This window comes from Mixophyes fleayi, chromosome 2 (genome assembly GCF_038048845.1).
Source record: "Mixophyes fleayi isolate aMixFle1 chromosome 2, aMixFle1.hap1, whole genome shotgun sequence".
In the NCBI taxonomy this organism is placed as follows: Eukaryota; Metazoa; Chordata; class Amphibia; order Anura; family Limnodynastidae; genus Mixophyes; species Mixophyes fleayi.
Window position 1 is genome coordinate 153,068,492 of NC_134403.1, and position 27,329 is coordinate 153,095,820.

Here is a 27,329-nt window from a genome sequence, read left to right on the forward strand (position 1 = left end):
CCACTGATGTCATGCACTATTTCCACCCCTGTTACCACCCAAACTCTTCACACCACCAATCACAAGAGGACAATGAGTGGGGGGTTGTGGAAGGGACAAAAGGGGAGTTGTTGGAGAATCTTGAGACAGTGAGGACTTGGACTGTTGGAGAGTAACCATATTCTTGCAGGGCCTTAAAGGAATGCTTAAGGCAGGAGCTTCTTGACAGAGATCGGACAGTGTACCTCTAGGACTGATTCTGTTACCACTCCATCGGGAGACACTCGCAGATTCTGGGGAATTTGTGAGCCTATATCGGTAGGGAGACTATACAAAGGGTCCCACCAAGCTGGTGGAGAGTTGGCCGAGCCGCTGGGATCAGCAAGATACACAGACCCACCTTAAGGATCAGAAACCGTGGCCCACTTGGATTGTCAGCTGTGGATGTTATTACCAGGAGTTTGGGCCTGCTAGGACTCTGTGCTTGGAGGTAACCTGCTGGGGACTTGGTTGGGGAGTTTTTACTTGCACTGGTGATTTTCTGACACTTGATATATTTGGTGGGGGAAAAAGTTTCTCCTTGGGGAGCACTGTTGTATTTTACTAAGTGTGTACACTTTGTTTAATAAAAGGGATTATTATTTCTTTCCTGTCTCCTCACCTGTGTGACCTGTGGACCTAGAGGACAGGGTATCTAGTGAGCTTTGGTTCTAACCCCGGTGTCCTCACAATAAGTCACACTCTTTTTCAGTGTAAGAGAACAAGCCACGAAACAGCAAACACGTTCTTACATGCTCATCTGAGCTAGTTCTACATCAGAAGGTGCACTGTGTGTAACTGTTCATAGGAATAATTAACATTATGGTGCCATATGCATAGTTCTATAATCAACTTAATTCAGCACTAATTAGCATTACAAAATGCTTTAATATGCTTTATCACAAGTGACAGAGACTGTTGTATTTTGTATAACATTTTGATTGTCAGCGGGTCATGTTGATCATGGTATTGCTCAAATGAGTCATCCATGTTTTTAGTTTGATGAACAAATGTTATATTAATGATGTGGAATATATACTGTATATTTTTACATATTTGTGGTAGCAACACCAAATCATACATGTATATAAAATTATTTTAAAAATGCTGGTAAAAATAAGGGGCCTGATTCATTAAGGCTCTTAAATTAAGAAGTATCTTTTTTAAGTCTCCTGGACAAAACCATGTTACAATGCAAGGGGTGAAAATTAGTTTTTTGTTTTGCACATAAGTTAAATACTGACTGTTTTTTCATGTATCACACAAATACTTGATAGCTTATTTGTACACTGAAATTTAAAGTTGATATTTGTGTGCTACATGAAAAAACAGTCAGTATTTAACTTATGTGCAAAACAGAAAACTAATTTTCACCCCTTGCATTGTAACATGGCTTTGTCCAGGAGACTGAAATAAGATACTTCTTAATTTAAGATCCTTAATAAATCAGGCCCAAGATGTGGATTAAAGCACACTAATGCACTTTGATGTTAATTGATGGTTAAGCACCTTCTTCCTACCACTTCAACCTGCTGAGAAATGAAAAAAAGCATGGTGGACATATTTACTTAAGTGTAAACACAACAGTTATTTAATTTATGATATTCAGCTGAGTAATTTAGGTTAAGATATATATTAACTTCAAATACATAGAGTTTCCATGCTTTGCATCTTTCCCATCTGTCCCAATGTCAATTTTTGCCTTGCTTTGCCACGCTTCGAACCATTTAGACAATGCACCAGTTTGTCTGCCTACTCATAGTCCTATCAACTTTTGACATGCCCCCAATCCAGGCTATGTCTATTTGTATTCAAGTAAAAAACGGTACTGTTGTTGGATTCAAGTTTTTGTTTAGTTAGTAAATGTGTGTGTCTTATGGTCCAAATTTTAGAAAAATAAAAGTATAGGCTGTGATAGTAGGAAACTCCATAATTCTACAGCCCCACCTGCCTCCCCTTCTGTATTGTGACGGGCTACTCTTCACATTGGTATTCTCCACAGAATTGTTCATATAATATATTATAGCCACCGTTAGACAGCGTATTACAGCTGTGGAAGGGGCTACACCTGTTGTTTGGTGTGCCGATCCCACCCTCCATCTAGCCCTCATAGGTTCCACGCGTGCTCCATGTGTATGAATGAGATGCTGACAGTGAAGGTGTTTGTCAGCAAAATCTATGTTTGAAAGGGCCCCATTGTATACCTGGAGTGGAGCAACATTAGACTGATGAAGTCTTTGGGAGCACTGACTGGATCACAGCTTTGTTGCACCAGAGACAGTATAAGTGGAACTTCGCATTGTATTATAGCTTAGTGAATTCCACTCAAACCTAAATTTATTTAACTAACCCTGACACATATTCAATTGAAGATTGATATTAAACCTTAGTGTGAACCTCCGATATAAAAACACACATCAATAAATTCATGATGCAGTAAAGCATTATTAAATTATCATGTTGGATTATAAATTACCCATCTGCAGTATATTGCCTTTTCATCATATTACTTATATGCTATATGATCCATCTATACAGAAGTTATGTTTTGCCATTCTAATATCCATATCAACGCTTTTATTTATGGAATGTATTTCTATATATTTTGAAATAAAGGAATAAAATAAATCAACTTATAAAAGAATAAATCACTCCTATTTTAATTTCATGTTAAATCTGTAAAATAGTGAACTTGTATAAATATAGGGGTAAGCAGTTGGAGGGTTATTCTCTATGGAGAGAAGTAAAGATGTTAATATAAGAAGTAATACACAACATAAACTATGACCCTCATCAGTCATGGTCATTGCTGAATCACATTCAATTTACAGCACATTAGTACAAGGTGAAGGTTCTCTCCCATTCAAGTGCATTGACAGAAGCTTGAGTTGAGATGAGAGATAGTTTTGCTGGGACGCACTATATGATCTGTGAAATTACAACTACCTGGCTGCATTATCAGCACTTTCAGTGGGCAAAGTCATTTATTTTTGCAGAAAATGATAAACCTTGCCATTTGTTTTCATGCAGTTATCATTAAATCTTTACTTCACAAAATACAAAATTCACAGTTATTACTTGGTGTCACATTCTTACTGACCTATCACACTGACCATTTTGGCCAAATGCATGACTTTTTTCCCACTTGTGGCATTGTTATGCCCTAGAAAAATCCCTTTCCTGACAAATGATAATTACCATTTTAAAACATTTCTGATGCATTGCTAACCCTAAATACGTGTGCAGCTCAGGCAGGAGTGGTTAATGTTGTTTCACCTACTGTATTGTACTTGCATGTGATTTGCCTCTTGAAGCACAAAGTGCCAAATGTATTTGATGTGTGCAGCTCAAAATACCGGAGTAAGTTATGCCCATGCGCACTTGGACATATTTTACGTAATTCACAAAATTAAAATGCCTAAAGGATCTTGTGTCCTACACTGAAAATGACCCATAATGCATACAATATACTGTACTTACTTTTTTATAACTTTTAGTAAACTTTATGAAAGATCAAAAGAACGCTAATACTACTAAAACAAATAATTGCAACATTGTAGGGCATTCTCAAAAAAACAAGACACAAGGCAGATACAGGAAATCACCATGACCAGTTAGAGATACTGGGCCTGATTCATTAAGGAAAGTTAAGCAAAAAATTTAGCAAGTTTTCTTACTCAAGTTCCTGGACGAATCCATGTTATAATGCAAGGGGTGCAAATGAGTTTATTATTTTGCACATAACGAACATACTGGCTGTTTTTTTATTTAGCACACACATACTTGATAGCTTATGTGTACACTGAAATTTTAAGTTGGTCTAGGACAGGCTTGGCCAACCTGTGGCTCTCCAGCTGTTGTGAAACTACATTTCCCAGCATGCCCTGCCAGCTATCGGTTGGCTACCTACTGGCAAAGCATGCTGGGGCTTATAGTTTCACAACACCTGGAGAGCCACAGGTTGGCCAAGCTTGGTCTAGGACAAGCCCTACCCCAAATATAAATCTGCCATTACATTTTAAAGTTACCTCCGCCTCCAATGCAACATGCTTTTGCCTTACTTGCTTTCGCTTAACTTTCCTTAATGAATCACGCCCACTGTTAACTTTCCTTCTATGTGTCAGGAGAAAAGATGAGCCCCATACTCCTAAACACATGCTAAGAAGCATTGACGTTTATTGATAAACTCAAAACCACCACATACAATTACGTATGGTGACATAAAAGACATCCATTGGACAAAAGAAACTCTTTATGCAAAGAATGAAATATATAAAGCAGACACACTTAAGAACCCAGCTACCTTAATATCTGGTATTTTTTCACAATGGGCATTATACACAAAATAACAATTTGACCTAGAATGGTTATATTCATCAGGACAACAATTAGGATATTTAGAAAAGCACAATAAATTCAGGATAGAAGAGAATCCTTTACACAGCCAAAAAATAAAACCAAGAATGTATGATACACCTAAAACACCACAAGGAGACCAAATTATCAAATAAGAATGCAACCTTCCTGAGTAAATGTTAAACCCTGACTTCTACATTGCCCCAAACTTAATATACAAAAAATATTACCCATGACACAGAAAAATGGAAGTTGTTGTTCATAAACTAAAATAAAACCATGATGAAAATTCAAGCATCGCGACCAGTCTCCAAATGTGTGAATCATTCTAACAGGAAAACCACCATATCCAAAATATGACCAATTATTTGTCAATCAGTAAAACAGAACAGTTACAAACTCAACAATTTTAAATACCACTGAATAAACACAACAAAAACAACCAAATGAACAACAGGCAACCACATCAACCATTCTGAACTCACACTCATTATAGCTCATAACATGATTATCAAACAGTAACCTCAAACTAATTTCAGTCACTGTTGGGTGATAATTATATATTTAATAATTTAATCATTTCAATCACAATTTACAATTCAGCTCTACCTAATGAGCCACCTGCAAAAATCAGACCCCCCCCGTATCACACAATTAATTTATTTTGATACAGTATTATTTGTTTGCAAACTGTTTAATAATTTCCTGAATATTTTTAGAATCTATAACAAATAGATTGTTGTATGACTTCTGTGTTAATTGTGTTAAGCAAAAACCTTACATTTTGTGTTATACAGAATAATATACACCTACAGTAAATTAATAAAAAGATTAGAAATCATCTCATAGTTCCTACAGCTTCATGCATTTTTATATGTTCATGGAATTCCTTGGTGACTAATAATCTTATAATTTACAATAGGAAGTACATTATTCCTTATTGTTTAGGAGTCAAAATAGATTATTGTGAGCCAACGATTAACCATCCAGATCTCTACATTAGATCAGTGTTGGCTAACCTGTGACACTCCAGGTGTTGTGAAACTACAAGTCCCAGCATACCCTTCCGCTGCTATATCTAGGCAAAGCATGCTGGGACTTTTAGTTTCACAACACCTGGAGTGCCACAGGTTAGCCAACACTGCATTAGATTAAACAGAGGAAGAGTGTTGGAGGTAAACAATTAGCCTTTCTAACTACAGCTTGAGAGTACTAAGTGTTACATGTGGAGTGGACAGTACAGTCTGACAAATAATCATCATTCACTTTAATGGGAATAGTGTGATAACAATCTGTTGTATGTAGTTGGTACTAATTGGTGATAAGTAAATTAAATGTAACAGATTGTTTCTTGTGTACATGGTGAAATATACAACTCTATGTATGAGGACATGGCAAATAATAAACTTGTTACACTATCTAATCAGTTCTGAAATTGTAATCAAACTCTTTATGTTTTAACATTCTCTGTCACTTCATCTTCAACAAGTATTTGAAGTCTGAATGACATTCATTTCTTATTGATTGTATTCTGGTTTGATATCAAAAGAAAAACCTACTTTTCACCCATCAGTGCCTTATTTTATCCTTGAATTGAACATGATCTAGTTAAACATCAATGTATAATAAATGTGAGTGCATTCAAGCATTGACCTATGGCAGAACCATTCTCAACCCGTGAGGTACGAGTGAAAATCAATTCCCTCAATTACTAAAGACCATGTTCTGAGCCGAGCTGTGCTACTGCTAATCTACACCTCAGAACAATGAGATTTAACCAGTACGTTCTGGATAAATAAAAGGATTTAACAAGCCTACTTGACCTGTGCAATTTGAAGAAACACTTTCTATCTTTTATTGGAATCATTCTGGGATTAACATACTTACATACAAAGAACAGTTTTTGTAATCTACACTGGCAGCTGAGGTTGGCCCTGTGCCACTTTTCGGTGATCTCTTTTTTTATGAGTGCCCTGAAAAGTATTAGTAGTACTTGTATATTGTAAATTCAGTATGATCCTATTTTACACATAGAAAAATCCTTGTTTTGCCTGTTATGTCATGTAAGGAGCCCAAATAGTTACCAGATTTACTTCTAACGTAGCAAAAACAAACAGGCAAAAACAATACCAATGTGCTACACTAGCTCTCTACATCTAGAGAACAAAGGACATTAATTAAAAATAATAGAATGGGATTATAAATACTTTGCTGGTTGCTACTGGCTTTTTCCTGATCATGTGTTGATTATCATATTGTTTATCTCTCATATAGCTTTGCATTATTGTCAATAGTTCATAATACAAAGGAGTGTATAAATTACCTTAAAACTATTGTATATGTTTGTATCGTAAATCACTTGGTTTAATTACTCTTGATTGGCATCATAGTGAGCAAAGTTCAGCTTTTGATAAAGTATTAAAAAAATTAAGCTTTCTTTCAGATCTTACATTTGTTAACCATGGGCCTGGTGTAAACTTGAAAAAGGTTTCAAAAGTTACCAGTATCTTTGGATAGGACTCAATCTAATTAAGTTACTGTGACCTTCACAGTCTACCCAAAGCTCTCATAGGAAAATAATTAAAAGGCAAATTAATTTTTATTTGATTAGAAGTTAAACCTTGACTAAATATGGTTTGGTTGGTTAATTTCTCTCATTTTTGAAATTGAGATGCTTTTAAGAAGAGTCCCCCAAACCACATTTGAAATGAACTTTTGTATGATATATATACTTTTTAAATACAAATAGGTCCACAGATATACCACATTTTATCTTGCTGTAGTAAGATATGCAATGGAGTTGGTTATCTTAATCTAACGGTGTGCAAGTTGTGGGTTTTGGACACCAAGGGTTTTTGGTGCCCTCCTGACTGTCAGGAGGGCACCAAATACAGTACATTGTATTGTTAACTGCCTTTTTGGGGTTCTTAGAGCAATGGCACACTGACAAGTGGAGTCCTGACTTAAGAAAGAATGGGTATCACTGTCAACCCTAGCTATTGTAATACAGATTTCTGCTCAGATACTTGGGCCAGGAGTGTCTTAACAGCATTATAGGCCCCTGGGCAAAGCAGTGCACTGGGGCCCTCCACATACTAATTGTGGCTCGCCTTGTATATATACTCTGTTTATCAGATCGACTGTTATACCCCTCGGACTACGCCACCACGTGGTTGCTTATAGTATTGCTACTGTTTTATATGCATTTTCATATTTTCCTTTGATCACCTTGTTTATTAATCTGCATCACATGTTATTGATAAAAATGAACAAATTTTAGAAATAAATAATGCTAGAACTAAGAATATATTACATTTACATTCAATTTAATTGGAATCTATGCTATCCAGCTTTCATATTTCTCTGTAAGTTGTTCAAGTGCCTCATGTTAAAATATATTTAAAATGATTTCATCTTCCTTTCTTTCTCAGAATATTTCTCAACTGCCATGTGGAAGAGCACTGTACACTTATGAGGGAAAGGAACCTGGGGATCTCAAGTTCAACAAGGGTGACATCATCATTCTGCGACGGAAGGTGGATGAGAACTGGTACCACGGAGAGCTAAATGGAAACCGTGGCTTCTTTCCAGCAAGTTACATCCAGTGCATAAAGCCTCTTACTCAGCCTCCCCCACAGGGCAAAGCACTTTATGACTTTGAAATCAAGGATAAAGATCAGGATAAGGACTGCTTAACATTTACCAAGGTAAAGAAAAAAGAATCTGGTCTGCAGTAAGATTCTATAGATCATGCTGTATGGATTTAACGTGACAAACAGCTTTTCAGCTCTGCTATAAAAATAGTACCTAGAGATATTAAGGGTCATTTATGTAAGTAAAAAATGCACCTCTGCAGAACATATGCTATTTTGTGATATTAAAGTGGCGTCAACAGGGGATGTAAAAATTTGTGTTGTCTGAGGGGTGGAGCTGGACAGAACAGCATTAAATATGGTTTAGGTGCATCGTGCTACTCATATTGCTCCACAAAATTTTGTCAGGATGGACTACGTATTTAACTGTGGGTCAAGGGATGAAAAGCACATATTTATGGAGGTGGATGGCTACAGAGCTTTTTTCATCCCAAGGATCCTAAGGATTCTTATGACCTGCTGGTAATTCTATACTTTCAGTGGGATGACTTGTGTACCAACCACACACAAACTTTCATGCACACAAGAGTGACATAGACAGTTCTGTGGTCCCTCTATCATAATTAATGAAAAATAAAAATTTAAATGAATGAAGAAAGTGGTTCTAAAGTGTTAGTACGCAGGACTTTAATGATACATTTGTACTCTTTCAACAATTTACATTTTTAGGTCCCAAAAATGGAATGTGGGTGTTCTTTTATTGTTCATTTGTGCTTGAAAAAAACATAATGTGTTTTTGCACTTTGGTAAATAACCCTTATTTTGTAAAACTCAGGAAACAAAAATATGCAACAGTTTAGCTGTCAACTTATAGCAGTAGGTGGGATAAAATTGTATTAAAACAGACTGGAAAATGAAGAAAAACATGCCTGGAACATACTGTTTTCTTGAAAGTTTATTGATTTGTTCGTCAGTCTGTGTAATGATAATCTGAGGAACTGTCCAGCATCAGTTATCTTATAGCTCTTACTTTGAAGTCTAAAATGGTCAATTTTGTCCTGTAGAAAAGAATTAAATAGTCTGCAAATATTTAGCTTTGCTGAACTGCAATTGCACGGTATTCGGTGGAGATACTTGAAAAATACAAGATATTTGATGACAATATCCTAGAAAAACAACCATTTATGTACATACAAACTGATGGTTAAAGTTCTAAAAGTGGGCAAGAAGCATTCAGCACAATATGAGCTTATGTCTTATTCAGATAGCCTGGAATTATATACTGTAAAAGATAATAATACCAATGCTTCAAATATTGAAATTAATATTATGAAAGAAGAATGACAATTTGCTGAAAATACCAAGAGACTGAAAACATAGGGAATCCAATTCCTCCCCAGAATAGCGCCGCGATAAATGTACTACCATCAATACGGTAATTTTAACCCTGCTTTCTGCTTGCAGTTCAGGGAGCTGCAAGGAAAAAGCCAGTATTGAAGTTACCGTATTAGCGGTAATTACGCGCATATTACCGTAATATCGGTAACAGTGCCAAGTTTCTTTTGGCACTAACGCGCCAAATTGAATTCCCCCCATAGAGGCAAACAGGCTAAACAAAACTACTGTACACTGCAGATATAAGGCAAGGTAAGATCACATGGTTTAGTGACAAATCTTATCTAGGAAGGTCGATATCAATACAATGAGCAGTGCAGAAGTTTTAATTGGAAAAAACTTTCAAAAGCTGAGCTGCTGTTCAAGTGGATTGTACATGAGATGCAAGAGAGTAGAAGGGAATGAAATAAAATTGCATAGCAGGGCACTATAAGAAACTCTATGTGATGAGAAAGTATAATGCTGCTAATTACAGCAAAATGTTATATAAATTAAGACGTGAATAGTTAGATTGACATGTTAGCTTGCCCTTCAAATAATTATATATCCTTATGCAATTGTTTATTTAACGCACGCTAATAGTCAGATCACCAATCAAACAGAAATATATACACACTTTTCTAACAAAATAATCCAATTCTGTTTGATTGATGATCTGACTAATTTTATATATATATATATAGAGAGAGAGAGAGAGAGAGAGAGAGAGAGCTACCTCTGGCCACGCTCTCATTTAATATCTTATGATATCTTCAACCAGTCACACAATAGGTCACCTCTATTTTGTCTGGAAACCTCTCCTGGCTACCTTTACCAGTCACAAACCGCACTGTGCACTCTCGTGACTTGGAAGTGTTTACTGTATGGGGTTACACATGATTCCAGCACTCAGTCTTATTCTCACCTATCTCACAGGATACAGATTTGCCAAATCGCCCCAAAACAGTGTTCACACAACCTCACTCACTTCGGTTTTGCCACCACCTATTGAATAAGGGCACTAGGACCCCAAAATACTGTCCCACACTGGCACACAATAAGCACTCAATTGTTACGCACAGGTTAGTAAGGCACACAATAGCAATCAAAAGGGTTAGCATTTAACCCCTCGAGGCTCTATGACACAAACGTACATGCCAGCATTAACTAGGCTTGGTATACAAATGTATTCACAGCTCAGCAATTAAAAGGTTATCACGGTCAAGCAATTTATCTGTTTGGGCAGTGAAATTTTTTAGAGCAATAAGGACAGCACTTATTAAGTTTTAGATCAATATACAAAAAAGTACAATGCTTACAGGTTATAAAAACAATTAATAAATGTTGACATAACATAAGCAAAACATGTAAAAGAAATGGATAAAATTCAGATTATAACTTACACACAAGTGATATAATCTGCGCCAAGGGAAATTGGCTTGAAAGATGGACAGGTTATCAGTAATGATTGATTTCCCATAAGACTGTCAATTTCTAGTAACTGGTCTCATCTTCTTAAATACACTTTTCCACCTTTCTCCACTGTTAAGTGCATATTGTCGCTAACCAATAACGATTGTCGAACCTCGATTTGTGTTTCCAACGCACAAAGATTTATTCGCAAAAAGTAGTATAATATGTTCAAGCGAAGTGATAATAAATACAGCCGTTACTTATCGCAGGCGCTCTGGATCCAGTGTGCAGTCATTCAATCATGAAGTCTGGGGACAAGATGTCTGAACACTAGATGTGAAGCTGCTGCTTATATGCACACAGAAATACAGTAATACAATGAAGATGGTATAGCTTGCTTCTATTGGTCCAGGTTTCAGGAAGGTCCAAGGGGTTGTCAATCATTGGCTAGTTCATCCTAAGGAATCCAAAGGAGGGGGTCATCTCTCCAGGGGGTATGCTTGGCTCTTCCCGCCAAGATTCCTTAGTCTTAAGTATTTCATAATTCCCTATCATTCATAACTTGCGTATGCACTCTGCGATTCCTTCGCAGAGTGAACCAAACAGAAGGAAATGCTAAGAGGTTTATTATGATACCACTCATGATATGATTCCTTCAACCTGTTCCGTATATTTCACTAATGTGCATGTAACTTTAATATAACACATAAATACTACTATATTTCGACATAACTGACTATGTGTTGCAACTACCATTAATGTGTACTATTTTATAAGTATGCGTGTTTGTGCGAATGTATGGTAAAAGACCAAATACTGTTGCTGCCACATGTAGTAGCTGCGTACGCCCTTTTACGCCGTAGCGTGCCCTTGTACGCCGTAGCGTACCGTATGCATCTTTTCAGACAAAGACAACCAAGTTTGCTCGATTTTATTTGAAATGACTTTATCCAATTTGTTGACTTCGACACCACCTCCAGGGAGTTGTGGTCTCCAGAGGGGGCCTATGACACTGTTTAACAACCACAAGTTTGCATCTTCCCTGATTTAATATCCAATTCTAAAATGTGAACTAACTTTCCTGTGGAGTGTCACACAGACCCAATTTTATTATTAATAAATTCAATACAAATTTACAAATTTATAGATACCAAACAATATTGGTCTAGTGTATCAGCTGAACTTATACAGATTTTCACCTTCTCTGCCTGACAGACAGCTTTATTTGACGCATGGGCTGCCTTTGATCATGCTATTTATGAATGTGGGGTTTATCACTAATTATATTAATTGTAAGTTGCATTTTGGAAACTGTAATATATTTGTTTATATAAGATACAGCAAGCCATCATCCTTGTGTAAGACCACAAGCTGTGAACAACTCCCTAAAATCTCTCTCGGTGCCAGAATGTAACAATCCTGACCAGGTTTTGTAACTTTCCCTGTCTGCTCTGTTTTTCTGTGCATCACATGACTCACCCTCAGGGCGGGTCACTCTAACCTGCTCTATTTAAACTCAGCACTGACATCTGCTCAATGTCAGTGCAACTTGTTGCTAGCCTGATTCCTTGGACTCCTGTGTATCCTGACCCTGTGTCTTTCCTGTGTATGAGTTTCAGTTCTCTACCTAGTGCTGGAGCACTTATACTGGGACTTCCCTGCTGCAAGTATCATCTTGTGCATATTACAAAGACTTTGTTTTCTCTCTATTGTGCCTCTACTGATTCACAGCCTGCTGCAAGTCTGTTCATGTGCATATAACAAGACTGTTTTTGTGTTTATCCTTGTCACGCTCCGCCGTGGCTAATTGACATCTGCATATTATCATCTGTGCTGTGAATAGACTGCTATTGTGTTTATCACCTTGTCACGCTCCGCCGTGGCTAAGTAACATCTGCATATCATCCTCTGCATTTTTATATATATATATATATATATATATATGTTTTATCAACTATTGAAGAACTACATTGTGTCTTGCCTCCTTATTCTGAACCTAGTAGACTCAGCATCTGGTCGTGTACAGGCCTGCTTTGACTATCAGACCTGTAACTACCAGCACCGTAACACAGAAACCACCCCTTATGTCATGATATAGCTCACCCCATGAAGTCTTTCAAGCTGTTCACTTCCCTAAAGGTGACAAATGTTATCTAGTAACACAGGGGTGTGCAGTGCCACAGAATAAGCACAGGCCATTTGAGAGCAGGGCTCTGCTTTGAAGTCATTTGCATTTAACTTACAGAGAAACAAAACAAATTATAGATTGATTAATTTGATACACAGTATTTACAATGCAGTTATGATTAGGCTTCATTCTATACAATTATGTTATTGGTTAACCTGTATAGCTGTAATTCCTCTATGTTTTCTATATATGTATATATGTATAGTTGTTTATTTGAATGGCACATAATGTATTAACAATGGGTCCATAGAGGTAACTGAGACATTATTTATGCACTGATTTATGGTTTTTCTTATGTATATGGGAGCGCCCTTAAGTCATTAAATAAATGCAATTGTGTTTACAAGACATTGGTGTGAACTACACGAGGTGAATATAGTACAAACCTGAAAGCGTTCCCAGTTTTATGGATTGTCACAGTGCGAATGGCCTGAACATCACTTTAGAAGTGGCATTATCGGCTGCTTTCAATGTAGTTTCTCTTGCTCAACATGTGTGCATAACTGGTGCCCAGCCCTTCATAAGGTGGAAATAAAAAAACATGTTTTCATAATGTTGTCCCTTAAATGACAAGGCAGGTTTAAGGAAAGGAGACTTTACAGCTCAAACGACTATTTTGAATATGCCCATTGTAATTGCCAGGTCCATACTGACTGGACCTGTAACACAAAACATGATGATCGGAGTTGGGCATAGTAAGGGCGTTCCTCCCAAAGTATGGTGTAGGCACTCTGGTGCACCTCTGTTTTCAGACCAGTGCAAAAAGTGAGAAGACTAAAATAAGATAGCGATATGGAAAGGGATGTTAATTCATACTTACCTACTTTTCTTTTTTTTAACTCTGAGAGATCACGGAAGGGGGGTGTGAATGGAGAGCAGAAGGGGGCGAGTGTTGGGAAATTGTCACGTTGGGGCCAAAATTACGTGACTCCCCCAGAATCGCGTCATTGAGGCTCACAATATGCCCACTTCATTAGGAAGTGTGCAGGATGCGGGAGAATTGCCTGCTCTCCCGGTAGTCCGGGAGACGTACCCGGAATTCAGGAGTCTCCCGATCATTTCGGGAGAGTTGTTAAGTATGTGTTAATTACTGCATTGAAGGGTGCATGGCCATTTCTGCTTAAAAAGATGTGATGTTTTCTCCAGTTCTGAGCTGGCAGAGATCAGTTCACATCGATAAATTTGTGCCCTCCAGTTGTAGAGATTGTCATTTCCAGGTGCCCAACACATAGCCCAACACATAGCTTCAGACATAAAAAACTGCTCTAGGCAATAAAGACAGTCTGGATGTCCAATGACACAAAACCAAGAATGATTTTAGGAGAAAACCATCAAAGTTTTATTTAAAGAAAGTCATTATAAAGTGGTAGGTTGGACTTTTGATGTGAATTTTCATTTTTGCACATTGTGCAACTTCATATTTTTCTCCCTCTTTGCACAACTCAGCGCAATCCTAGTTTATGGAGGCATTTACCAAGGCTGTAGAGTAGGTTGTATTTGTGCAAAACAAAAGTAAATTACGCCCTGAGTTTACAAATGTATTAATCCAGACCGCACATAAACTGTTTCTATTGTTTGGCTTCAGTGCTCATGGTTGGCCATGTTGGAGAGATCTGACTGTTCAGTGCTCAGGTTCACGATCACTTGGGAGATACACAATTACCGGATTCTTTGACGCTCCCAAAAATGATCCTGTATATTTGGTTTGTGTTTTTTTGGGTATAATGCATGATTTCATGCTACAAGAGCAAGCTAGCAATAATGCTGTGTATGTATGTTGCCAGCTTCCTTTGTAATCTAAATTGGTGTAATTTTATTTCTAATTGGTTTTAATGAGTTATTCACTCTCCCTTACCCATGCTGCTTTTTGATAGCTATCAACAGCGGATCTGAATAGGGGAGGGCTTGTACACTGCCATAGAAAGTGACAATAGAAGGTGACATATGATTGATTTTGAGCAGTTCACAACCAATAATATACCAACCTCTACAACAGTGAACACTCCTTACTCTTTTCAGTCTTGCTTCAGCATTGACTTGTGAGGGTGTACAATCCTTTTAATTTGTGAAAGGAAACATTATTTTTTTTTAAATAAAATAATAGATATTTCTAAATCTTTTTATTTCTTATATTCTGCTACATTGCAAGTAACCAGCTTTAAAAAAAGGGGATTATATGCTGAGAAAAGGAGGAAAATACAGATAAAACATTTTGCAATTTAGACTGATAAAGTACAACATCATTTATATATATGTATACACAAATAGTGGTCGAACTGGAAATTTAGAAGTAGCAGTATGGAAAATGTAAGTGAATTCATCTATCTATCCCCATACACATATTTATATTAATACACATATCAATACCTATATAAATCCAGACTAGTATGAATTTCACATTATGTATGGTTGAATTGCAGTTAGTACATTCCGGGAGACTCCTGAATTTTTGGGAGTTCTCCCGGACTCCCGAGAGAGCAGGCAAAAATCCCGGAACCAGCATCTAGCCGTTGTTGTAGATGGTGGGGGTGGGGGCGGGGCTAACTGCGGCATCGTGGCCCTGCCCCCTGCTACGATTGGCCAGAATGTCCTACGATTGACAGGGGGCGGAGCCTATCGGCACATCGCGCGTGGCCACGTCCCCTCGACGGACCCCCTCCCGGACAGCTGGTCTCAAAAGCTGGTCTCAAAAGTAGGTAAGTATGAGTTAGTACACAGAGGCTTAATTAGTAATTAGTGGACTTCATGGCAGTATCCTGATTGTTCCCCTGTCACCTTCAACTTCATTGATAAAATTGCCTACCCACTGAGATGTAGTCTATTCCATTTACTAAACAACACATAGATATTCATGCACTCCCTGACATAACAGGCAATGTAAATTATCACCAAGAGCATGTATAAAACCACAAAGCACTAAAACATAGACATACAATTTTGGCAGCCATTGAACATTTTTCTTTATGAATACATTTTGCTCAAAAAGTGACTATTTGTATTGGAATAGGTACAGGGTAATTTGCATTTAAAATAGAGATAGTTAGGGAGTCTTTTTCCATTCGTAAATGAGCTCCCCTTACTTCCTAATGTGTGTGGTCTGCAGGCCCCAGATCTCTGGTGAAATTCTAATTAATTACTTGGCTCTCCTGCAGTTTCACACTGTTGGTGAACTGGAGAAAAGGTTTGACAGCTTGATACACTCTGACTTGTTGATATTTCCAGCTATTCACCAATCAGTGTGTGGAGACCTCCCACCACTCTGATTGGTAAATAGTGATAGATATTAAAGATAGATAGATAGATAGATAGATAAAGTGCATTTTAATGCTAAATTGTAGGAATATTAGATTTACTATGACTACAGTGTGCAGCGATAGAAAATCTATGATATCGCCACCTTATAATAAATAGACCCTATAGAGAGATATATTAAAGGTAAATAGATATATAAGATATATACATTTAACATAGATACAATCTAAGTATGTAATATATATTAACAACTAAATACAGATTATCTGCACAGTATACTAGTAACATGAGAATGGAGAACTGTATACTAGCCATGAGAATTTCAGTACTGTTCACTGATCATCCAGGGGCGCACACAGGGGGGGTTTCTGGGTCTCCAGAAACCCCTCCCCTCCACTAAAGAAGTGCCCCTACATAGCGGCACTGTACTATACAGCGGCAGTGCTGTATTGTATACAGCACCGCCGCGGATGCTTCTTTGACAGCCCCGCAGCTGCTGTATAGTACAGTACTGCCGAAATGGAACTGCTGCTCTCTCGCTTTTTTTTTTTTTGGGTGGGGGGGTAACCCCCCCTTAAAAATACTGTGTGCGCCCCTGTCACCAGCAAAGAATCTGTCTTTTATACTTATGCCAGAATAACCTCTGCATTGTATACAGGTCACTAGAATGGTTTATTTTATAGTGGTTACCAGATGCATGGTATTCACCAGAATGTGTTATACATCAGATTGGGCTTTGCATTGTCTTTTGTTCATGATGCACTGCTCTCGTATACTGATCATGAAATTTTAAGGCTTAACCAAGGGTTCCCAACTGTTGTCTCACGTCTAATATTCGGTTCTCCTATACCCACTGTAAGCAAGGACATAATGATATTACTTTTTTCCCCCTTCCTCCATGTTCCCTCCACAAGCCAAATGATGCAGGTAGGGTGTCCTTTGCAAGTGATAGGAGAGGTGCTAGCTCGTAGAAACACTGGCTTCTCTTCAGCGCTGAGCACCGCGATCCCTGCTACCAGCCGCCATCCTGGATTCGCAGACCTGATTTGTTTTACAAACTCCTCCTTCTATTCATTGGCCTGTCAATCACCGCCAACAGGATATTTAAAGTACCTGAAACAGCATTATGGTGTCTGTTCTTTGTGTCAGCTTTCCAGCTAGTGCTCAGACGTGGCTCCCAATGTTCTGGTAACGCTTCTGCAGCTATTCATTACTTTTCTATTACCACTTTTGTTATCAGCTCGCTGTTCATTGGTATTCTTAGTCTGCAGACTATCACTTCCTAGTGTCCAGTTCGCTGTTCCAGTGGTATCCTCAGTCCGCAGACTATGACTTCCTAGTGTTCAGCTCGTTGTTCCAGTAGTATCCTCAAGTCCGCAGACTTTCATTTCCTAGTGTCCAGCTCGCTGTTCCAGTGGTATCCTTAAGTCAGCAGACTATCTCGTCCTACTGTCCAGCTCTCCATTCCAGTAGTATTCTCAAGTCAGCAGACTATCTCGTCCTACTGTCCAGCTCTCCATTCCAGTAGTATTCTCAAGTCAGCAGACTATCTCGTCCTACTGTCCAGCTCTCTGTTCCAGTAGTATTCTCAAGTCTGCAGACTATCTTCTCACAGAATCCAGGTACCAGCAGCTCCTTCCTCTGCAGACTTTTGTTCCAAATGTCTTGCCATGTTCTCCCAGCGTATTTTTTCAGGGCTGAAGTCTCCCACCTTTCTCTCATCCCAATTCTTCTAGCACTCTCTCAGAGGGCAGCGACCTGCGGGGCAGAGGCCACACAGTCTATACTTCCTTATGGGGGTCCCTGGCGAAGACAACCTGCCTCATTAGACTCCGTGCCTCCTGGTATCGTAGTGTCAAACTAGACAGACCCCAGGGTCCGATAGCTCTGTTTTTGTGACACATTGTGTTATTTATTTGATATTACTGGTCACTACTACTGTTACTGTGGGTTATTAATGCACATTGCTTTTATTGCTGGTGTATTACTGGGAACTACTACTTCTACTCGCATGTTGCTGGGCAATTACAGTCACTGTTATCATATGACTGGAAACTACTTTTGCTGAAATATGTTTGGGCAATACTAGTGCCATTATTTTTTACATGTACATTGATCTTTCTGCTTGCATGTTATTGGCCATTTTCATTATTGGTGGAATACTACTGGACATTACTGCTATTGCTGGCATTTTGCAATTATCATCTTTAGTTTCCATAAGCTGCATAAAAGGAACAAGGCTGAAACAGAAACAGCTCCCGAACAGGTCTGTAATACACATTGTTACGTGTTCCGTGCTGCTAGGAGTTTATCTTTCTGGTGTGGAGGTGATTTATAGAAATGTTTGGCAGATGTTCACCCTTTCCTGGAAGATTGCGTGTGCTGGTGCTAGCAGCTATTTGTCTTATCTTCTTACACTTTAAATGTTTAGGATATGGGGAAGTGAAGGGAACTCCAATGTATTCTATAATTTTCCCCTGCAATGTGTTTGAAATTGGTAGTTTCAGTCTTGAATGTATTGACTTCTGGCCTTAAAATGCTTTTATCTAACATGACAATTGTGAATTGTATAACTATTATAGCTCTATTGGAGATTGTGAATTGAGAGTTGGAGGCAGGGTAATCAAGCTAAGATGCAGGAAATAAAATTGCTACCCGATCATGATACAGCTTTCTGGACAAAATGCAAAGTGCTATCTGTAGAGAAAACCTAATTCAACCAATTCACCACATGAGACCGTTTCCACAGTAATGCATTGTAGTAGCAGAATGACAGTAGCATGCTGGTGGGGGGGGGGGGAAGCTTCTCTCCAGTAGGGACTGTTTTATAATTGAAGCATTAAGGAACACAGCAAAGAAGGACGATATTTCATGAAAACCAATCTTGGTCTGCAAAAAAGAATCACTCTAAGGTGAAAATCCACCTTTTATTAAGAAAGTGGTTTAAAGTACATAGGTTAAACCGTATTGCAATGGCTTTTGCTTAAAAAGTTAAAAGTTATTGAGTAGCAAAATCAAATTTCTCATCTTAACCTGCGACTGTGCAGACACAAATTAGTGGTGGGCACTCAAAAAATTTGGCTGTGCCTAACATTCCCTTCCTAATTCCTCCAAAGGCATGCAGTAAATTTATATAAAAATTGCTTAAAAAATAAAAAAGCCAATAAAAAAAGATTAGCAACAAGATTATTATTTTGTTTTATTAATCTTGAATGAAAGCCCAAGGTGTGTGCTCACAATATAGGACATGTGAATCCTACAGTGCATAAAGGGTTGGCACTACGAGCCTTTGCCACAATAGGTCCACATTCCTTCCCATGCCCCAGGAGCCTTACGGCCCCAGAGAGGGATAAGGGTATTCAAGCTCTCCTTTGTCAAGCTCTCCTTTGGCCTCTAATGGGATATAGAAGACTATAGTAACCCATAATGGTCCAGGGCTCCACCGCAAAAAGTGACAAACAAAAAAGACTTAAGTCAAACAAAAAAAGTGAAAAAGTGTAAATGCTATGTAAATAAATAGAAATTAAAACAGTGTTCAGAGGACCCAGTCTCATAGCTAGTGGGTTTAAAAAAAATTATGGCCCAACCAAAAGGCCAGGGAAAAGAAATAAAGATTGTTGCATTGTTACCCTGTGGATAGTGCTCTAGTACCTTTACTCATGCATCAGTGCAGGTTTTCTAACCATACACCATACATTTTGAAGTCCTCCCAGGTCCCGGGTGTCTCGGGCTCAAACCAAGGGCTTTTAGCCTGGACCAAGGTAGTTTCCCCTGTTGCGGAATGGCATCCCCTCTCCTAGGGCAGAACTACACTTGATCTTATCCAAAAAGCCAAGATTCGCATTGTGTTATTATTCTACCTGCAATAGATTGGGACTGTCCACTGCGGTGCAATGGAACTCCAGTGCTATTAGTATGAGCCACCAACACTTATGGTCTTTATTAGGGTGCTTGTGAGTATACCATTAGTAGTAGTAATGTCCAATAATGTGTATAGGTGTAGAAGTAATATGTGCAAACAATAGCTGTGGTTTTAACAAAAATTAGCTTCACTTGGTGCAACTTCCCACCATTTATACATGCAAAATAAGGTGACCCCAAATATTTGTTAATTTTAAGAGTTTACCGCATGTTCTTCAATGCGCTTGGATGCTGATAGTCCAAAAAAGAATGTACACAGACACTTTCAGAAAAGCATTCACTTTAACTTTGCATCAATTTCAATATTTCTTGCAGCGTCCAGAAGAGTTAGTGCTTGGTAAAATACAATGAAGTTCTCTTGGAACACTTAGTAAATACCGAATGCTACAGGGAAGCTTAGATGCAATACTTAATATATTGGGCTTCATTATTAAGGCCCCATATATTAAGTATTGCTTCTAAGTCTTCCCTGTATCTATTCTTATTACTAAGTGTTCCTATATATAACTTCTATTGTATTTTATCCAACTCTAACTCTTCTGACCTTCAATAAATATTAATTTTATTCATTAGTATCAATTATCTAGATTGTGTGCTGGTGTACATGCTTTTGGTCACAAATATAAGTAATTTTCCTTTAAAAGGTACATGCAAAAATAGCATATTTCCGTCCATATGCAGAGCCTGTACACATCTAGAGATGCTTTCAACTCTGCATCTGCAACGTATGCACCTGACTTACGCCAAGTCATCAGTGTGTACTTGCACTTGCCCTCTACAATGTGCAAAAGATACGCCTCCTATCAGGCGAATATGTATGTCTCTGCAGGTCTGCACGAGCTGCATTTGCATGAACATGCTCTTGCTGATTTTGGCCTGTTTTTGCATGACCCTTCCCTTCCTTCTCGCCAGTCGAAAGGAGATTCAAGTGCAAGATGCATGCAAGTTTTCATTAGCGTCTATGTGTCTGTGCTCTTTGCAGGTATATACAATGCAAATTTGCCCAGTTTACACTACACAAACTTGCATATGTTCAACTCAGCATCAGGCCTGCATGTTTTCCTGTACCGCTTTATAGAGAATACTTAGTCATTCACATCAGTCCTTGTCCTATTAGATAAGGTTAACTGTATTGGCCTATTGCTTCCAGCTATCTAACTGACATTATTTAAACTGCAGTAGCACTATTTTAACGTGACATTTGTTTATCTGACAAGAGATATATTTATCTACCAAAAAAAAAAGTAATAAATCCAGAGGAGTGTATTACTTTTAGAGTAGGTCCCTTGCAGAGAGACCAGAAAACCCCCACAGAGGAAAATGCTCCAAGTGAAAAGAAAATATATTGAAAAATAGTGGAAGCAGCTTCAGGGATGACATGTATAAAATGTGTCGGTCCTCAGTCTAACAGGCTCTGTTCTGCCTTTGATTACCTGGCAGTGGGTGGCTATTGACTGTTATCTTCTAAACTACAAGTAAAGGCAGGTTAATATGGTGTTGTGTCACTCATTCTGTACAGAGCAAGATTAAAAGAGACCTTCTCTTTTGACCTCACACACTGAGGCTCAGTTCTACTGAGCACTGCTGAGTGCTGGCGTGTATTGGCAGAGCTTGTTCTGAAAAGTTACTGTAGTTTTATCTACCCCAAGAGACACCTTTGTTGAAAGGTCTTAGAGCTTTTTATTGTAAAGTACATTAATCGTATTTTTTTTATTTTTTTCAATATGATGCTGTAGACTGTCACAGCAATGGCAGTAAATGGTGCATTTGGGATCAGTGTCATACTGGTTATTTAATTCTGCCCTCTGGGTGTGCAATCTATATTCTACAATAGAAACTATTAGTAGCAGATTATATCCTGTATCCACACCGACAAGAGACCACATGAAGGATCGCTAAACTAACAGCTGCTGAATGATGCTAGCAGTTTCTTGGTCACACCCCTGTAATGTTAGGGAATCTTCAGCCATTATAACAGAGCGTGTAAAAATCTCAGATCTGGGCAAGAACTTTTTCATATGAGGTGCTTGAACATGGTAAATTAAAATACAATAACTTATCATTTTATTAATCTGGATCAAATCAAATTTACTAAAGGCGATAAATCATTTGGATCATTTTTTTTATTATGAAGGCCCCACCCAATCTGGCAGATTTGCGAGGTGTGATTTCAGGGCTAATATTATGGCAACCAAATATTTGCTTTGTTTAGTTTCTTGCATGACAAATGGATTAGATTTGATTGGTTGCTCTTGGATACAAAACATTTACTTTAACCACAATTTGCTCTGGATTTAAATTTCCTAACTTTTTGAACACACACGCATACACAATGACATTGATCTGTATGAAACTGACAATATAAATTGTTATCCTATACATTCATAAACATATATTGGTACTAAAAATGTATTTGTATTTCTGTAACCTGATGACATTTAACATTTTTTTTTCAGGATGAAATTCTAACTGTGATCAGACGTGTGGATGATAATTGGGCCGAAGGAATGTTGGGAGACAAGATTGGAATTTTTCCCATTCTCTATGTAGAGGTGAGAAAATGACAGTCATGGTAGGAAATAACATTACCATGCTCCGGTTTACATGCACATTCATGTATCTTAATGTCGTAGCTAATGTATTTTATTTAACGGTGATCTTTTACCAAAAGAAAAATCTGTAAACTAAGTGTGGTGATATACAATCTAAAGTCTACTTACTCTTTCATAGTGAACATAGTTGCCTTGTCACTCAGTATTTATATGAATGTCTCAAGTACGCTGAATTAATTACATTTACTAAATTATATTAAGGGTCATGAATTAAAACCGAACAGCTTTATGTTCAAACGGTTTGTTTTTACTGTGGCTATTACCTTCAAAACTTTTAGTGCAAAGGATTATACTCTATACTGTTACTCCATGTAGCCATACACAAACACTAAGCTCATTTAATGTATTCATTATATTCCATGACCATGTTAGCACTAAAGCATGAGCTCCAAATGGCACTGATCCTGGTCCACAGGATACATAGTTGGCAACATTTGAATATATAAGTAGATTCAGATTCATTTAAACAACACAGTTACTGGATATAATCATAATACAATTCATTTACATGAAAATCGTCCCCTTCATCGTCATCATCATCATCATTTATTTATATAGCGCCAACATATTCCGTAGCGCTATATAAATAATTGGGGACAAACCTAGTAAACTAATAAACAAACTGGGTAAAACAGAGACGTGAGAAGGCCCTGCTCGCAGGCTTACAATCTATGGGACAATGGGAGTTTGACATATGAGCCTAAGGCTAAGTCTACATTTTGCATTTCGGCCCAGGCAGACTGCAAAGGTAAAAGTGACTCATAGGCTAAATGATCCTGTCACACAACAATGTTGGTCAGGGGATATTTGTTTTGTGTGAAACTGTGTATTGGGTGGTAATAGGGTAAGGTAGTGAGGTTAAGAGGGTGGTTGAGGAATATTATAAGCTTGTCTGAAGAGGTGGGTTTTCAGAGAATGCTTGAAAGTTTGTAGACCAGAGGAGTCTTATTGTGCGAGGGAGAGAATTCCATAAAGTTGGTGCAGCCGAAAAAAGTCCTGTAACCGGGAATGGGAGGATGTAATGAGGGTGGAGGAGAGACGCAGATCCCTTAAATACATTTTGCTATAAAGAGCTTACCAGTTACTTAAAATGTCATCCAGCATACAGGACAATGGAGCTAGTGCTTAGTACAGTGGTTAGTAAGTGTTAAAAAATATTTAATGAACAAAACATACAGAGAAATCATTCGTTACTTCTGGTACATCCTCTCCTCCACTCCTTCTCTCACTTAGGTCCTATAAGGCTTTGTTCTCTGCTTTTCTCTCCTTATAATTCATATTTAAGGAAAGTAATACAATTCTTCAGACTAAACTAATTCCTCTATGCAGGCAACACCCAAGTACTTCTACACCCTGGTGGCAAATGTATTAAAGAAACGATTTTTGCAAATCGCTGATATTCCGCAACTTTGACAGCTAAATTTAAAACAGCAATGTGTTTAAAGGCAAGATTTGCCTTTAGGCACCTTATCTAGATTCTATGGGTCTGATTTATTAAGGTACGCAAATATGACGAATTGTGCACTTAATAAGTAAAATAACAAAATATATATATAAATATAATATGCATGCATGTCCATATTCAACATGAGGTCGGATGTAAAGATATGTCTGTTGATGAATACGGGTCTAGGTTCGCTCTGCTCTAACAGACTATACGCTGCAGGATATGTCCAATACAGACAGTGTGTTTAATATACAGTCACAAAAGAGTGCACAGAAAAAAGCTATTACTCACCTTTTAATAATATAGTCATTAATGTCAAAACGTTAAATTTTTAAAAAAATCTTCTTTTTTTTGCCTCACATAATATACATTTCTTATGATGTTATTAATGGCTACTGTACATAACATTTTTACAGTTGCACCTGATTACAAACACATGTTCTACAATGGTGCAAGCTGGTACAAGTGATGCCACAGAAAAACATGTACCTTTGAGATGCCCAATGCTTGAATCAGAGATTGCTGAGCTTGACATGACCTTACTGTACAGTGACTATGTGCATCTGCCCATTCCCCTCCCTGTTTCATCTTGAAATCGTACTCTGTAATAGGGTCCTTTGGGCTTGAAGATAATTGGACTTTGTTGCTTTCTCTGGCGACGGTTTGTGTCTTGGCTTGCGTAGAGTGACTTTGCGCGAAATGCGGCACGTATCGGCGTTTATGTGCCAAAAACAGGCCCTATGTTTTATCTTGTTTTCATCTGAATTCTCGAGATTCGGCTAATCCTGATGTAGTGTGCAGGACACACCATTATCTTTTACCAATGTTAAAAATAAAGATAAGATTTTATCATTAAGGCAGCTGCTTTTTAATTTAGTTGTAACTGAATCCTTTGTAGCAAGGATTCAGTGTTCAGCAAAATCTTAAATATGAATTCAGTGCAAACTTATTTTTATTTATGTGTCAGGTTGTTGAAGTTTCATTTTGATAGTACTTACATTGCTTTCCAGTGTGCACAAATGTGAGTGAGTTACAGAGAGAGTATGCAGTTAGTTCCCCACTACAATTCTGATTGGACGTTTCCAAGATCAAATGATTATTTTACTAACCATTTTTCCTATGACTTCATTTAAATGCCAGGTTCATACATATTTCACATTGGGTTTGTACTGCTGTGCCAGGCACAATAGACACCACATTTATGTCCATGCTTGTGGCACACAACTGACATAAATACACAAAAGAATGTCACCAACAAGCAGAGTCGGATTAAGGGAATGGAGGCCCCTGGGCTAAGGGGGCCTCTATTCCCCCGTGAGCAATCCCCAAGCGCTTACCTGTTACTGCAGTCCTTCTTCCGCGGCGCACTGTAAGCTCCTTACTGAGGAGGTTTCGCAAGAGTGAACTCTTGCGAGATCTCCTCAGTAAGCAGATTACTGAGCGCCGGGGACGGATGACTGCAGTGAAAGTGCTCAGCAGCATTGATCGGGCTGGGGGCTCCCCTGCCCCCCGGACCGATCAATAATGCTGCTGAGGACTTTGAAGGGCCACCTGGATGCCCGAGGCCCCTGGGCTATAGCTCTGTTAGACCTTAATTGATCATATAGTTGTATATTCTTGTATTCCCATTAGAATAAAGCAGATATACATTTGCCTAATTTAAACGTGTTGAAAGTATTTAGTCACCCACTAGTGGAAACATTTAACAGGATGCTCTTAAGAACTTGTTGTTATGCTCATTACCAATTGAGTCATAAACTGATATTTCAAGATATGCCTTAGAATGACATGAAATTAATTGTACATACACTCATAGGGAAGAAAACAACTATTGTTATTCATGTCATGTTTTCCTAATACATTACCATGTGTCCATTTAACTCATTTGAAATATATTTTTTGGTCCAGCATTCATATGATAACATCACGGGTCCCCATCTGCAACACCCAGGACACTTTTGTTACTACATAATTACTCCAGAGCTTTGATTCCATGAAGTACTGAACAATAGATTTTCAGAAAAAGACTTCATTAATGGAGGATTTGTTAGTTAATTGCTTTGAACAAAAAGTGGACCAATTAGCCCATTGGAATCCTTCTTATTAACCAGACCTGTAGAATAACAGTGTTTTTTGCTTTCATAACACAGTTCACAAAAGAATATTATAACCTAGATAAAAGTAAAACACTCCCCAGTGGTTATTCTATTGTTTTCCATCGTCCGCATTGCCAAGCAACAGCTCAGATTCTAAGGCTAATGTATCTGATTAAGACCTAGACCTATTTGCTAAATGCAGAGGGTAATATTTGATTGTCAGAGTCTCTATTAATGGTACAGTTGTCCTTTAAGCATGGAGTGCAACAGCATTCTAATCAGTGGTGGAAGTGGACATTTAGAAGTGACAGTATAGAAATTTAGAGGTGGCTGTATGAAAAATATAATGGGAATGTAAGGGAATGGAATTTGATAGTTTTACAATGAAGACTGTAGGAGAAGTGGCGGTATGGCATACCACCTTATACAACCCCACTTCCACCACTGATTCTAATACAGACACAATAATGTCAGTCAAAAGCAACCACATTATTTATTCATAGATGTATTTTCATTGTTCTTAGTAAAGGGCCATAACACTTCTTACTGTTGATTAATTCAATTAATTTGTAAGATTTTTTACTTCACTAAATTAAGAATAAAACCTTCTTAAACTGAGGAATCAGTGATCCAATGAAATGTAATTGTATGTGGGCTTGAAACGTATGTTAAAAAACATGTTTCGTTGTGTAACGTTTCTGTAACAGAACGTTGTTATCATTAAATCCTTTAACCATGAATGGGAAGATTTGCAATTCTAAGGGTTCTGACACAAAGGCACTTTTGGTGCTTGAAAAAGAAATATAAAAAAGGAATAATTATTTTCTTGCATAAGCAAATGTCTAAAGAAGGATTTAACTTTGTAAGTGGAAAATTGTAGAATGATAATCTCTCTATGTCATATTACCTGGCTATCACATTTAGGGTCACCTAGCTGCTCTTTTCCCTATGTGACAGAGCCCTTAGAGAGCCCATTTAATGTGCAGCTGTTGCGTACACTTGGGGGCAGCCATTTTGACATGGAAGCTTATCAGTTCACTAAACACCAGTAACTTTACT

The 27,329-nt window shown here is 37.9% G+C and overlaps 2 protein-coding genes across 4 annotated transcripts in view; both read left to right on the forward strand.

Moving 5' to 3' along the window:
- Positions 1–27,329, forward strand: part of SH3RF3 (SH3 domain containing ring finger 3) — a 358,548-nt gene that overhangs the window by 204,719 nt on the left and 126,500 nt on the right. For all 3 annotated transcript variants that reach the window (XM_075200284.1, XM_075200285.1, XM_075200286.1), the window contains exons 2-3: positions 7,806–8,081; positions 22,572–22,667. In XM_075200284.1, coding sequence (XP_075056385.1) covers positions 7,806–8,081; positions 22,572–22,667 — 372 coding nt within the window. The remainder of the gene's footprint in view (positions 1–7,805; positions 8,082–22,571; positions 22,668–27,329) is intronic.
- LOC142141621 (uncharacterized) overlaps positions 1–27,329 on the forward strand; it is a 939,875-nt gene that overhangs the window by 28,685 nt on the left and 883,861 nt on the right. The gene's annotated exons all lie outside the window — the stretch shown is intronic.